The 14,679-nt window shown below is 35.6% G+C and overlaps 2 protein-coding genes across 2 annotated transcripts; one reads left to right on the forward strand and one right to left on the reverse strand.

Annotated features, from left to right (window-relative positions):
• Nucleotides 1–1,294: 1,294 nt before the first annotated feature.
• ptchd3b (patched domain containing 3b) lies at nucleotides 1,295–6,258 on the reverse strand. The gene is made up of 6 exons (XM_065269965.2): nucleotides 6,152–6,258; nucleotides 5,955–6,056; nucleotides 4,156–5,493; nucleotides 3,885–4,006; nucleotides 3,169–3,314; nucleotides 1,295–3,070 (listed from the first exon to the last, which is right to left on the reverse strand). The coding sequence occupies exons 3-6, from the start codon at nucleotides 4,858–4,860 to the stop codon at nucleotides 1,554–1,556; spliced, it is 2,490 nt and encodes an 829-aa protein (XP_065126037.1). The 5' UTR covers nucleotides 4,861–5,493; nucleotides 5,955–6,056; nucleotides 6,152–6,258; the 3' UTR covers nucleotides 1,295–1,553.
• Nucleotides 6,259–6,278: 20 nt separating this feature from the next.
• Nucleotides 6,279–13,438, forward strand: rab18b (RAB18B, member RAS oncogene family). The gene is made up of 7 exons (XM_065269967.1): nucleotides 6,279–6,435; nucleotides 7,441–7,496; nucleotides 7,656–7,717; nucleotides 7,979–8,051; nucleotides 8,137–8,255; nucleotides 9,125–9,191; nucleotides 11,904–13,438. Exons 1-7 carry the CDS (start codon nucleotides 6,368–6,370, stop codon nucleotides 12,074–12,076), a joined length of 618 nt encoding a protein of 205 aa, XP_065126039.1. The 5' UTR covers nucleotides 6,279–6,367; the 3' UTR covers nucleotides 12,077–13,438.
• Nucleotides 13,439–14,679: the final 1,241 nt, after the last annotated feature.

Here is a 14,679-nt window from a genome sequence, read left to right on the forward strand (position 1 = left end):
TTAAAAACTAAATGTCCTAATATAACTAAAGCCTCGTTCAGACCACCAGTGACTTTCTTGTTGTGTGTCACCTGTCTCTTTTAATAATTCCCCATTCAGACCACCAGCGACAAGCAGTTGTAGACCTATTGAATCTCATTCATTTAAAGGGGCCATGGCACAAGACTTTTTTAAGATGTCAAATAAATCTTTGGTGTCCCTAGAGCACATATGTGAAGTTTTAGCTCAAAATACCAAATAGATCATTTATAATAACATGTTAAAATTGACACTTTGTTGGTGTGTGCAAAAATTTGCTGTTTTGGGTGTGTCCTTTAAAATGCAAATGAGCTGATGAAGTGCAAACACTGATCACAATGATGGTGGTTTGTTGAATTGAAACTCAATTGTGCTGTGAATTATTTTTTCTCCCTCTTTTTCTCTGCACTAAATGGCAGTGCTGTGATTGGATAGTGCAGACTAAGGGGGCAGTATTATTCTAATAAGAGCTCCTTATGACATCATAAAGAGGGCCAAATTTCAACGACCTATTTTTGTATGTGCTAGTAGAGAATGGTTTACCAAAACTAAGTTAATGGGTTGATCTTTTTCACATTTTCTAGGTTGATAGAAGCACTGGGGACCCAATTATAGCACTTAAAGCAACACTAAAGAGTTATTGCTCTTTGCTCCCCCTACAGGTTAGACGCGTAATTGTTCATTAGAACTGTCGTAAATACTGCAGCATAGCTGGCTCTGATTGGATTGTAGGTCTGCCGCAAGTTTTTGTAGTTTTCACTCGAACTACAGTACCCCTACCCGATGGTTGGAAACTTCTTTAGTGTGGTTTTGGCCGATAGAGGGCTGCAAAGCGAATGTGAAAGTGCCATTCACCCTGTCTTGAGTGGATGAACCACTAAAACTTTTTTGGAAACGTTATTTTAAGGTAAAAAAAACTCTTTGGTGTTGCTTTAAACATGGAAAAAGTCTCATTTTCATGCCATGGCCCCTTTAAAGTGCACCTATTTCATTGCTAAAAAACAAAAAAAAATTCTGTGTTTGCATGGTTTATTGTTAAAGGATTAGTAAATTTTCTTTAAAAAATCTATATAATTTACACACCACCATGTTATCCAAAATGTTGATGTCTTTTTTTTGTTCAGTCAAAAAAGAAATTATGTTTTTTGATGCCAAAATTCTGGAATGTTTCTCATTTTAATGGACTTTAATGGACCCCAACATTTAACAGTTTTAATGCGGTTTAAAATTGCAGTCGTTTATTTCAAGTCAGAAGTAGTTGCATTTTCCTGCTGCTCAATTTTTTCTTTTTACATAATACAACAGTAAACTAAAAGATAAAAAAATTACACATACAAAAACATAATATAAAATAATAACAATAATAACAAAGGTTTTACAACTTGGGTGAGGGCAAAGGTCTACTGAATGTTCCTATGTTGAGGGTCGCATAATCCGTATTTTCAACTGATTTTATTATAAAGATAGATGTGTGTCAACAGAATGATACATATAGCTGGTGTGTTTCGAATGCACATAAATGTTTAATCGTTCTACTACAACTTGTGGCAAAATCCAGAAAAAGTGAGAAATACGGGAATAAAAGCAATACCGTGAAAAAACCCAAACATAATCACCAGAGACACAATGGTGAAGAGAGTTCTGAATATGTAGCTTGCAGAAGCTGAAAGCACCACAACCCCCACAATCGTCGACAAGGCACCTTGAAGTATGGGAAAGCCCAAGTGCGCCAGTGCATCCACAACTCTCTCGTTCACATCCGATTTCTTACTGGACACAAACGTGTAGGAGATGTGAGCGGAGAAGTCCACGGAGAACCCAATGCTAATGACCAGGTTTATCATGGAGATGGAATCCAGATTAACATTTAGCAATGCCATGAACCCCGTAACTCCCAAAATGACTGAAGCTATAGCAAAAGTCACCCAAAGGGCACAAAGAGGATTTGGGATTAGCACAAGAGAAATGACTAGCATGACTGCAGTTGCTACACTGATGGTCTGAATGGTGTTGTGACCGATCACAGTATACTGATCATAGTATATAAATGCTGGATGGTAGACCACCAATGGCCACTGGCAGTTCTCTGCTGTCTTCCGTAATAAATTCAGCATGGTCTTCTCCGATGAAATGTTGAATGTCTGTAGAAATACACGTGATGCAGCTATGTCAGCATTGGTTATGTTGACATCCTGTCTGAACATGGGATGGTGTTGCAGAAACTGATCGAGATGTGTTTTAAAACCAGCCTCAGAACTAATGTTTTTGCCATTTTGCTTTGCGTACTTCTCAAACGAATCAAGCCAGGATGTTGATAGGTTCATGACAAAATCCAGCTCCTTAAACCGTGCGAAACAAGACTCGAGTTCGTGGCGTTCATTCTCCTCCCAAAATGGAAACGTGCCGTTGACAGCTAACATCACATTCGGACCGTAATATTTAAAATATGTCTTTTCAGCCTCATAGTACTGGACGATGTATGATTCATCAAGTGCTAGATTCTTGAGGTCAATGCCCTCCTTAAGCCTCAGACATCCATAAACACTAATCGCGATGTATATGAGGTACAGAACAATTACAAATGCTTTAGTCCAAATTCTGGTTAGAAATGGTCCATAGTACTTCCTGAAAAACAGCATCATTGGATGTTCTTCTTCGGTTCCTGTGGTATGGTTATAAGCTCCTCCGACACAGCAGACAGTGTATGCTTTAGATTGTCCTGTTTGACTCTCCTCTGGAACCTTCATGCAAGTTAACCAGTGTCGATTTTCTCCCTCCCTTCTACCATTCAGAGCCAGACACGCTCCGAAGAAAGTGATGTTAAAAATGTAGCAGAAGAACACAGCCGTCCCAGCGTAGAGGCAAAAAGACTGCACGGAACCAAACGGGTTGCTGTAGCTAATGTAAAACGCTAGAACGTCAGTCAAGGTGGTGATGGTAATAGAAATGGCCGCTTCTCTGTAGGTGCAGGCCATGCGTTCTGGCACAGAGTCTTGAACATTGGTCCTCTGCCAGCTGGAGATCATGATGAACATGTCATCGATACCAATCCCTGTGAATACATTTTTCGATATGTGAATAAGCACTGTAGGTTGCTTTGAATTAAAAGGTCTGCCAAATGCATACATTTAAATGAAATGCTAATCTTACCAAGAATAAGAAATGGAGATGATGCCACGGTAATAACAAATGGCACGTTCATGAGTAAAAGCAACCCAAAGCTGGCCAGCACTGCTTGTGCAGTTGAAAAAACTCCAAGAGATGCCACCCACACTTTGCTCCTGACATTGTCAAATCTGTCGGGTGAAGTCAAGAGATGTATAGTTATTTAAATCCAGTGTTGGGAAAAGTTACTTTTAAAAGTAATGCATTACACTATTAAGTTACTCCCCAAAAAAGTAACTAATTGCGTTTTCATGGAAAGTAATGCTTACATTACTTTTAAGTTACTTTTGCGTTACTTTTTCTTACTTGGCTGAGGCTTGGTCTTTTTCAGGCCTTGCAGGTGTTTTTTATGATCGCAAAAATGTCAAGCTCTGGCCTGCCATCTCCGTTTCTGACTAAAACTGTTCCCGCTCAGGCGCATGGAGTGTGTAATTCTATGTTAATATGTTAATATTATTTTATTTTTAAAATTGAATCAATTAAACTGAAAATTAACTTGCATTACTTTTTTTTAAAGTAACTCAAATATTAATGTGTACATTTATAAAGTAATGCATTACTTTACTCATTACTTCACAAATGTAAAATTATTATGTAATGCGCTTTACTTGTAATGCATTACCCCCAACACTGCAAAGAAATTATATAAACACGTTTACAATCTTATGAACTAGAAAATACATTAAGCGTATTATACAAACCTTAGGCAAGATATTATTGAAAATGAAATTGCAAGAAAATATGTGATTGCAAAAAGATAAGTGACAGATGCAGTGCTCTTCTCAAATTCCTGTTGTCTTGATATTGAGGTGAAAAAGGCAACCTGAGAACAGAGACAAAATTATTTTTAAAATCAATTTCTTTTATATTTGTAAACTACATGCACAAACAATGCACAAAGTAATATTTGGTGTTAATATTTAGCTCTACATTTTGTCCAATATGAACTATATAATATCAAAAAACACTTACTTCTGTAAGGGATGTTGTCACATTGGAGAGCAAGTTAACAAAGCCTTGAAGCCACATTTCTCCCAGTGTAGAGTTGTCTTGTAAGTAATATAAAAGTCTTAGTGCTTTGGCACTTTTAACAATTCCATTGTCATCCACATCTAACTCACTAATGTAATTTCCCAAGTGGATACAGTTAATCTCTGACTGACAGTGCACTGGAAATGTTACGTTGACTAAATGAAAATTGCTTGCATTGTAACTTAAGACATCAAGCAATGCATTTGAGTAACACCTTCCATTCACTGTAGCACAAATATCTGAGTATGTGATTTGATTTGCGACAAATTCTTTAACATCTCCATCTATGCGCAGTATTTCATCCAGTGCCCCAGCGTTGAGTACATTTGTCCGAGAGGAAAATATCACAGATGCAAAGACCCCATCAGTGTTAAGTCGTTGCACTGAAAACTGTGTATCATTTTGCTGAAAGGTTTCTTGAAAGAAACGCCTCTCCACTTTTGCGTGTCCATTCTTCGGTGTGAACTGCTCCACTATGTTGTTGGATTTCAGGTCCTGCAAAAAGTAAAATCCTCCTCCGAGTGCTGCAGACATCACCAGGGGAAGAGTGACAAACCACCACGGGTGAAGCCCTACAAATTTACCCAGACTTTCAAAACACAGCCGTATAGGTTTTTCAATGCAGTCTGTAATGCAGGACACCATGGTGAAAGCAAAGATCTACAAACACCTTCACATGTGTGCCTTCTAACCATCACTGTATAACAATGATGCTACAGAAAGTCCTTATAGGACAGTGCATGTATACTTTAGTTTATGGTAATTTATTCAAATTTGCATGTGAGGTAATGAAGAGTATCAAAGGATCAGCTCATATTTCTGCTGGCTTCTCACAGCAGAACAAAAAGGACACAGTGCTAACACAAAGGATCTCTTCAGATCTTGCGGCTTTGTTGTCTTGATAACCATTGGGGATACATGACCACTACAATTATCTTTCAAGCCTATGGTCAGCCTATAGAGGTTTTATTAGAGTAAATACTTTTCTGAAGCAGTGATCCAGGTACATCCTGCATATAGATGCAATTATCCTAATGAAAGAACAAAAGACAATAGCAATGAAAAACACTTTAGAAATGCATAGGGTATTTTCATTTTCATTTTTTTTTATAGTTTGTGAGCAAAATCTGGATGACTGGATTTCCTCATAGATCAAGGTTTTTATTTATTTTTGTAAGGTTTTTATTCTTTTTCAGGTATAACAGCTAGGACAGGTTCCCAGACTCCCAAGCAGTGAGACCCCTCACCATGGAGGGCCCAACCCCCAGAACTAACCACCTGTAACAAGTCAAGAGCACCAGTTTTTTTAATTTTGCATAATTAGATGTAAAATGGATGACTATCCACTTACATTACTAAACTGAATTGTATTTCATTCATGAAATAAAACTTGAAAATTCTTTACATAATAATTATGCATTTGAAAATTCACAGCATTAAAAATTATGTTTCTTTTTCAGCAGGTCTAAATATTTTTCACACCGGACACTTGCACTACTGTTTAAAAGTTTAGGGTCACATACTCATTCCTTTTTTATATTTCTTTTAGAATAACAGTAAACTCAACAAACCTTAAGAAATATCTGTGTTATAATATTTGTATAACACAAAGGTAAATATGAATTGTTTTTTAAAAAAAAAACAGCATCTTCAAAGTATCTAGGTTTACCCTTCCCTTTGCGTAGAATGTTAGCTAACATGATGTATAATAAAGTCCTTAACGATTTGTAACACAGTACCTTGCAGTGAAGGCCAGGGCCACTCTTGTTTTTGTCTCTCTGAGATGAGGTGTTGTTGTATTTTTAGGACACAGGCCGTACATACTCAGAAACTTGGTTGTTCTGTTTGGGCACATTTATAGACTTTATAATAAGGTTTCTTCTTGTTACCACATTACAAACTAAAATACACACATTTTTTAATTATATTTACTTACGTGACATTTCAGCATTAACAATAATCTTGTATAAAATGGTGTATTAATTAAACATTTAAATAGTTACAAATGTTTCGCAACTTCGGATGAACTACAATTATTCTTACGCAACATCTAACCGAACATGATGTTCGTGACGTCACGCTCTAGCCGGAAGTTCCAGCACAGGCAACAGTGAACGTGTGTTCAACCAGTTTTAGTGTAAACAGCAGCAACATGGACGACGATATACTGACGACGTTGAAAATTTTAATAATCGGAGAAAGTGGTGTTGGTAAATCAAGGTAACAGTATTTATTTGAGTATTTTTGAGTCTCTCCCGACCGAAAATTAAGCTGTCAAATAGCATTAGCGGTACCTGACCGTGCTAACTAATGCTGACTGTCGCAGGTGTCCCGAATTTAAAACATCAGTCGTCAAACTTACGTAAAGTTTGTTTTTGGCTAAAGACCTAAAGAAATTTTAGCATAACTAGTTTTGGTGATAAAGTTTATCGTAGTATTCTGAAATATAAATATGCTGTTGACTTCTTTGTAAGCTGTTGTTTGTTAGCATTTTATCAGTAGTTCAGGAGCATAAAGGCTACATTAGTTAGTTAGACTTTTAAAAACATGTTGGTATTGAATACTAAGTAAAGCGCTACTGTTGTCATATGCCTTTATATCTTGAATAAAATACGAGGTTTAGTTTTAGCTGACAGTTTCGCCTAGTATAGCAATCCGGCTAACGTTAACTGCTGGTTATGTGGCAGATCACTCCAGATGAAACAGGCCTGAGTTGGGATGAATTTGTATAAGTGTTAACAGTTATAACACTATGAATAGGCTTTATTACATTGTTATTTTACATTTACAAAGTAATTCAGCTGAATTAGTGCATTTACACTAAATTAAGAAGTAAACACTTCTCCAGAATTATTAATTGAATCCCCAATCCTAGATATAAAAATGTGACTTTAAATGTATAATGTAATTGCCCATTTAAAGGGATAGTTCTCTCATCGTTTCCTTATGTTGATACAAACCTATACAATTTTTTGTTCTGATGAACACGAAGGAAGATATTTTGAGGAATGGCTTTATGTATTCTTTGTTTTCCTACTATAGAAATGAATGGTGCCCATAATCGGTTTGGTTACAAACATTCCTCAAAATATCTTCCTTCCTGTTCATCAGAACAAAGACATTTATACAGGTTTCAAACAACATGAGAGTAAATGATGTCCGAATTTTCATTTTTGGGTGTACTATCCCTTTATTGTGCTCATATGTAATCTGTTTTTTCCACAGTTTACTCCTGCGGTTTACAGATGACACCTTCGACCCAGAATTAGCTGCAACTATTGGTGAGTCACACATATGAGTGTTTATCATTACTAGATGTCACTTCACAAATACAAGCAGACATGAATTGGTGACTTTATTTTTTTCCAACACGCAAAAAAACAAATATGTTACAGCTTATCTTGTGGTGCATTTTTTTTCATCTCAAATTGTTTATTTAGGTGTGGACTTTAAAGTGAAAACTATTTCAGTAGATGGCAACAGAGCGAAGCTGGCCATATGGGTAAGTACAATAATGCTTCTAGGTTGTTTATAAGTACTTGACATTAAATAATGGGTGTAGCACAAAATATTGTAAGCATTAAATATTTAAATTTATTTGCCAAGTGTACACAATAGCTCACATGTTCTTTTACATCATTTTACAATTAATTTACTTTCTATTCCAGTAGGTGTCACTATGACACACGTTGTAGATATATTTGACATATTGTCCTGTACATGTTGAAAAAGCAGCTGAAATCTTTGACCATTTTCATTTTAGGACACAGCGGGTCAGGAGAGGTTTAGAACTTTAACACCAAGCTACTACAGAGGAGCCCAGGGTGTCATTTTGGGTTAGTGTTTGTAATCCAAATAGACTCTTTACAGACTAGTTTGCGTATTAAAGTTAAACTACATTGTTGTTCTTATTCTTTATAGTCTATGATGTTGCAAAGCGGGAAACTTTTACAAAGCTTGAGAACTGGCTCAATGAATTGGAGACATACTGCACACGCAACGACCTGGTTAAAATGCTAGTCGGAAATAAAATTGACAAGGTTTGTTTAATTCATTTTTTAAATATGCTAAATGGTGTTTTGATGTCCAAGCAATTTTACAAACGTAAACACTGTTCTATAAATAGATCCAATGACATAAAGTATATGGTGTCTGTGTTAAGTTTTTTCTAACCAAGTGACATCAAAGTGTCACCTATATGAACAAATCTGTCCACTCCTGGTGTTAGGTTCACCCATGAAAGTATCGTGATTAACTAGCAGGATTTATAGTTGGAATGTTGAGAAGTTGTTTTGAAAAAGTGTCATAAATAATTTAATTCACCTGACCATGAATTAATTTTTCACATCTGTTTGATTGTTCCTTACAAATCGCAGCATACTGAGACCATCATAAACTAGATCTAATCCAAGAAGTTAATTCTGAGTCACCAGTTTTAATCGAATCAAGTCATGAGGAAATGACGTTCACTCAAAGATTCTAACATTTTCCAAGTTAAATTTCCACATTTGCGTATTATCATCAGGAGCTTTAATAATGCAGACCTTTTAAATCTGTTTTCAGAATCTTACACTGGCACTTGTTCAGCCCTAATGGCCAAAAAAAATTAAGTAAATAATGTGACCTTTTCCTGAGGAGAACAAAAAGCATTACAAGGTTTTAACAAATTCTTTCTGGTTTATTCAAATGAATGAAAACAAATGAGTAATTGTACAGCTTGGTCTTTGAATGAAGTCATGTTGAAACATGAAGTCCGGTTTTCTTGTTTGGAAAGTTCTGGGGGTGTCCAAACCCAGAGAAGATATAGAATATCACCTTAAAATAGAAGTGTTACAGTTACATGTGGTGACATCTAATTGATTTTGTATTGGGAATGTTTCAGAATGATAAACTGACTTCTCTGTTGCAGGACAATCATGACGTAGACCGAAATGAAGGCTTGAAGTTTGCACGGAAACACTCAATGCTTTTTATTGGTAAGTGCTGTCTTTATTAATTATGGTTTCAACTATATTTAATGTTTTAGATGTTTCCAGTTGGAATTTAGGCTTATTTGCTTTTTTGGCTCCATAGTCCCATTGCTAGCCATTAGAGAATCTAAGTCCTTAAAGTGAGAATCAATTCAATTTAATTTATAGAACACTTTTCACAGTTAATTGTTTCAAAGCAGCTTCACATAAAATAGAAGCACAGAAATGCAAAGAACAAGAAAAGCATGGCGATTTTTAGATATAGTTTAGAATGAAAGACATGGAGGTATTCAAATTAATTTCCTAATAGCATGATGAATTAGGTAATAATAATATAATACACTGTAAACAATACAATGTACTCATTTAAAATGAGTGAACTGTACTGAAACAGTGAGAAAAAGTTTACTCAACTTAAAAGTTTTATGTTTGTCTCAACAATATCACCACAATGACTTCCACAATCTTAAATAAAATCAGTCAAAGTACTTTGCGAACACAACATTTTTATTTACAACTTCCAAACCAAGTCATATCAATCAATACAACATTCTCATTTAAACAAACACTGCAAATAATTACAAACCTTTGGTGGTTATGTTTATGTTGGGTTTATGAGATTCAATCTACCACTTAAGCTAAGAAAGAGTCTGGCACTGCAAATTTACTTCAGTTTAACGTTAAATCAACATGATTGCTTTAGGAGGCTTTCCAATTCCCAGCATGCTTTACATGAGCCTGCATTTTTTAAAATGATGTGATGTTTTATGAGGTTTTCAGTAAAAACAAAGACTCAATAGTGTTAAACATTCATTCATGTTGGACATTTAGAAGAGTTAGCTGTTTTTTAGTTTTATGGTTAGTTACCATTGTTCAGAAGTGTAGTGCCTGTGCTTAGGATGTAGGACAGATATGTGTCGCTTTATCATATAAACAATATCTGCTACATACACTCAATTTTTTGAGTTCCGCTTACTAATTTGGGTTTACAGTGTTTTAATAATACTATAGTTAAGTAGTGATATCTTTAAGTTGTAAGTGGACCATTATAATAAAAACAGTATTAACGTAATGTACAAAAGAAAATCCTATGTTAAGCTAATTTCAGTAAGCAGCAGTCAAGGGGTGAAAAAAAACTCCTTTGGGGATTTAAAGTAAAAAACCCTGTGAGAAAACCAGGCTTAGCTGGGGGAGGGCCATTTCTTATCTGACACATATATCAGAATGTTTTCAGTTATAAACAGCAAACTTGCTCAAGAGATAACGTTTGTAGCAATAGCAAATGTATGTTTGCCCTTGTTCCTGGAGAAATCATAGGATTATATAATTATTACTACTTATAATAGATAATAAGTTATATCTGTAACGGCACTAAATTCTTGAACTGTGCGCTTATGAGCGTATTGGTGACCTAAAAAGTAAGTACTATATTTTTTTGAGAATAAAGTCACATAGCCAAAATTCTATTGATCCTAAAAGTCTTCTGTCTGCAAAATGCATAATAATATAACTACATCATATTTTCTTTACATTTTTGGGATAAAATGTGTTCTAAACAGTGGTCAAATTTTCATTACTTTATCCGTGTGAATCTCAATTTGTGCCATATAGTTGTGTATTTAATAATTAATAATTATAAAAAAATAATAAAAAATAATAAGTTATAGTTATTATCATTAGTTTATGCATTAGCTAATATGAATTAACAAAGAAAAATACTTCTATAGTATTTATTAATCTTAGTTAATTTTAGCATTTACTTATGCTTGTACCTTTATTTGCATTAATGAGATTTGGTCAGGTTTCTCGCAGGCAGTGACATCACTACCTATAGTCTGGCTTATTTTTCAAAAAGCTGACACTTGTAACTCTTCTCATGTCTGCAGAACCTGTAAATGTAGCATAAGCTTTAAATCGCGCAATTTCTCATTCGAGAGCAGACTTTTGTGCGCTACTTTATGCTTGCTTCCACAAAATGAGCAAAAACTATACCTGTGCTGATCAGTCTTTCCTTAAGCTATTTATGGACGATGAAAGAAAACAGTTTTATGTGTATACATGACCTTACACGTTATCAGTTTATTAAAGGTGACATAGAATGATTGAAGGGGGTATTTATCCTTGTTCTGTGATGTGACATGTAGACAAAAAATATTTTGTTTGGCTCTGTAATGCCTTAGAAGCTTCCTAAAAACCTCTCTCAGATAGCTCTATTAGGGTTGGGGATTTTAAACAAGTGGTTTTGCACCTATTTGGCTCCCCCTACTGGCTTAACTTACAATCTCATTACTGATTGGCTGACTTTGCTGCCACTCAAAAAATGTAGCCAATTATTATAAAGTGTAGGGGCAGTTAGATGCCTGTGATGTCATAAGCATCAGTTTTTCAGATTGGGACGTTTTCTGGCTGACATTTCTAAAAGAGGAATTTCTATGAGACTCAGATGTTTAGCATGTCTAGCACTTTTGGTATGAATGCGGGTAGACTACCATTATTCAAAAAAGACAAGGTAAAAATGGTTTTTCATTCTCTGTCCCCTATAACCATAATCGGCTTGAGACTGTGCATGTAAACGCACACGGCATCATTAATTTATTATCGGACCGTGATGCCTCACTTTTGAAGCTTTGACTCAATCACATAATGCATCAATTTAATGATCTACATTCATTTATCTCTTCTCTTTCTTTATCCTTACCTTTGTGCTGCGATTATCAGAGGCTAGCGCAAAAACACGGGATGGAGTTCAGTGTGCCTTTGAAGAACTAGTGGAGAAGATCTTGCAGACTCCGGGGCTCTGGGAAAGCAGCGTCCATGGTCAAGGTGTCCAGCTGTCTGATGACGAGCAGCAGCGTCGTGGTGCCTGCGGAGGCTACTGCTCCCTGGTTTAACATACTCGCCTCATCCTAAAACCACAAACTGATGAAAAGCACCGTTATCTTTTTTCTAAATGAGAAATTCAGAGGGGGAAGGGTCTGCTCCCTCAGTGGTGGTCAAAGGGACCTTTGCAGTTTGCACACCCTGTCACATAGCTGTCTTTTGAGTCTGAGCATTTTGTCGTTGTTATTATTGATTGATGCATCACAATGCTATTTTACCAGTAGCCAGTAAACAGTTATTATGCAAAATATATCCGAGTGAGGATTACAATCTGAGCAGGTTACTACTACACCCCTAAAAAGAGTACAGAGTTGACTTGCTTCCCCCTCAATGGCAGTGTCACCTTTGACCTGATGCTTGTAGGCCAATAGGATTACAGAAGAGGAGGGGCCAAGAAACCCGTCCTTTACATATACTATTACTTGTTAAATTTCATCCATACACTATGCTTGTTTCTGCTTAATATATATCTGTTGCTCTTATTTTGAAATCTTCTAATGTTTATTTATATTTCCATGTTTTTTTTTAAAATATATTTTCCTTGGAAATGTTGCCTAGCATGGTCCTACCTTCTTAGATGTTTTTTTTTTCAGTTTTTCCACAGAAATATCGCAGAGATTTGTCTATGAAATGCAGCTGCAGTATCTATTAGTTTGTTTTGAGGACTACACTACTTTTAAGCTTGTTTAATCCATGATGACCCCCAGCTTGTACGAATATTACATTTTAACTCCACTGTGTTTTTAGATGTGAAATTTGCGACGGCTGTTCAATAAGTAAATGAATACCAAAAACTATTATTACTTGTTTTAATCACAATAGCTTCCTGTGACTTGGGTTATGATATCTCAACCTGAAGAATGAAAGATTTGATCATGCCTTAATAGTTATTAGCGCTGCATGTTTAACATTATCTTCGCTGGCTTTCACAGTGAATGTTAATATAGCCAGTCAGAATGGCCAATGGTATATGGTTAAAGTGGTCATTTAACTTAACTGGTAACACATCTTGTTTATAAAATTTGAGTGTTAATGCTCTTCACTTGCATTCCTCTTATAGTGATGTTTGCCATGCTCCAGAGAGATTTATCCGGTCATGCCAAGAATTTCTTGGGACTTCTTGTAACCACAAAACCAAACACTAACCAGTACCATAATTAGGACCTCTTACAATTGATGGGTATTGAGTTTAGACGGAACAGTGTTGTTCTCATGAATGCTTCATACTCAGTTCTGTAGATGTATTTTCCTTTGAAGGCTGTTGTACTTGAACGATAAAGTACATTTTTGTTATTTAGTGAAACTTTGGAGTAATTATATGTCTTTGAGAGCAACAGTGCTGTTTTCCGCATTAAAACGTCTAACTTCTCAAAGTGTTTTAGTATCTTGTTTTGATAAGATATTTGTGTAAAACTTTCTTTAATTTTTTTTCAGAATATTTTCCTATTATATACACATGATTTTGGCTTACTGTAATTTATACAATATTGATGTTGTAGAGGTTCACCATGGCAAGGCCACCCTTATTTTTCTGAGGTTTAATTACACAGAATTTGTGATAAATTAAAGTATTTTATTAAATGTCATAAATCTGGACCGCCTGGCACAATCTCGAAGCCCCTCGGACCCCAGTTTAAAGCACTGCTCTATGGCAATCATCGAGTGGCAGGAAATATAAACTAATATTTCTAGTTTGACAAGTTAAATGCTTTGAAATTCATTTTATATAGCAATATAAACAACATATCCATTGGACTTTCAAATCAAGTTTTAATTTAAATCTAAACCAAATGTGGTAAACCTCAGGTCAGTCACTCAAATGATAGCTCTTGTCATCATTATTCAGTCCTTTAATTGAAAGAATAGGCTTTGATTATGTATCGCTCTGCTTTACCCATCACTACGTACAACCAGTCAAGACTAAAGGAATAGTGAAATCCATGTGTGTAGAGCAGAAAATGAATGGATTCCTGTGAAAATCTAACGGTTCTTTGATCCATAGCTTTTGATTTCATGTGTACAGTAAGATCTGTCCAAAGCTCACACTCTGGGCAACTGTACAAAACACGGACAAGCTGAACGACCCCTGAATTGAACTTTTAAATAAATATTTCTGTGGTGTCTGGAACTAAAACAAGACCAAAATCAACAGATTTCCACCGAGTTGCACCTTTTTCCTGGTTCTTCTCAATTCCAAAACTGAGTTTTACTATTTGTATTGGGCTCTATGTGTTGATACAGTGGGAGCAGTTGACCATTGGACGCCTGCAAAATAGGATCAAGCCAAAGGAACGATGAAAAATATGCCTTAGTCTTCTTGAAGCTTGGGCGTGGAGAAACACTCGAGAGCAAAACATGAATCGTGTGGTCGGGTTTTTAAGAAGATATAGGCCAGACCATTCTGAATATTCCCATATTCCTTATGCAAACTGCTGACTGTTAAAATATGTCTAGCACGACATCATAACAACGGTTAACACCTCTTATAAATTCACAATGGGCACGCGTGAAGGCAATACTTTTTCTGAGACTTGTGAGCCTTGCGTTTAAAACTATTTGGCAATTTGATTAAAATGTAGATTATTCTTAAAAACAATTTATTGTAAATGATTTT

The sequence above is a fragment of the Paramisgurnus dabryanus genome, chromosome 6 (assembly GCF_030506205.2).
Source record: "Paramisgurnus dabryanus chromosome 6, PD_genome_1.1, whole genome shotgun sequence".
Lineage (NCBI taxonomy): Eukaryota > Metazoa > Chordata > Actinopteri > Cypriniformes > Cobitidae > Paramisgurnus > Paramisgurnus dabryanus.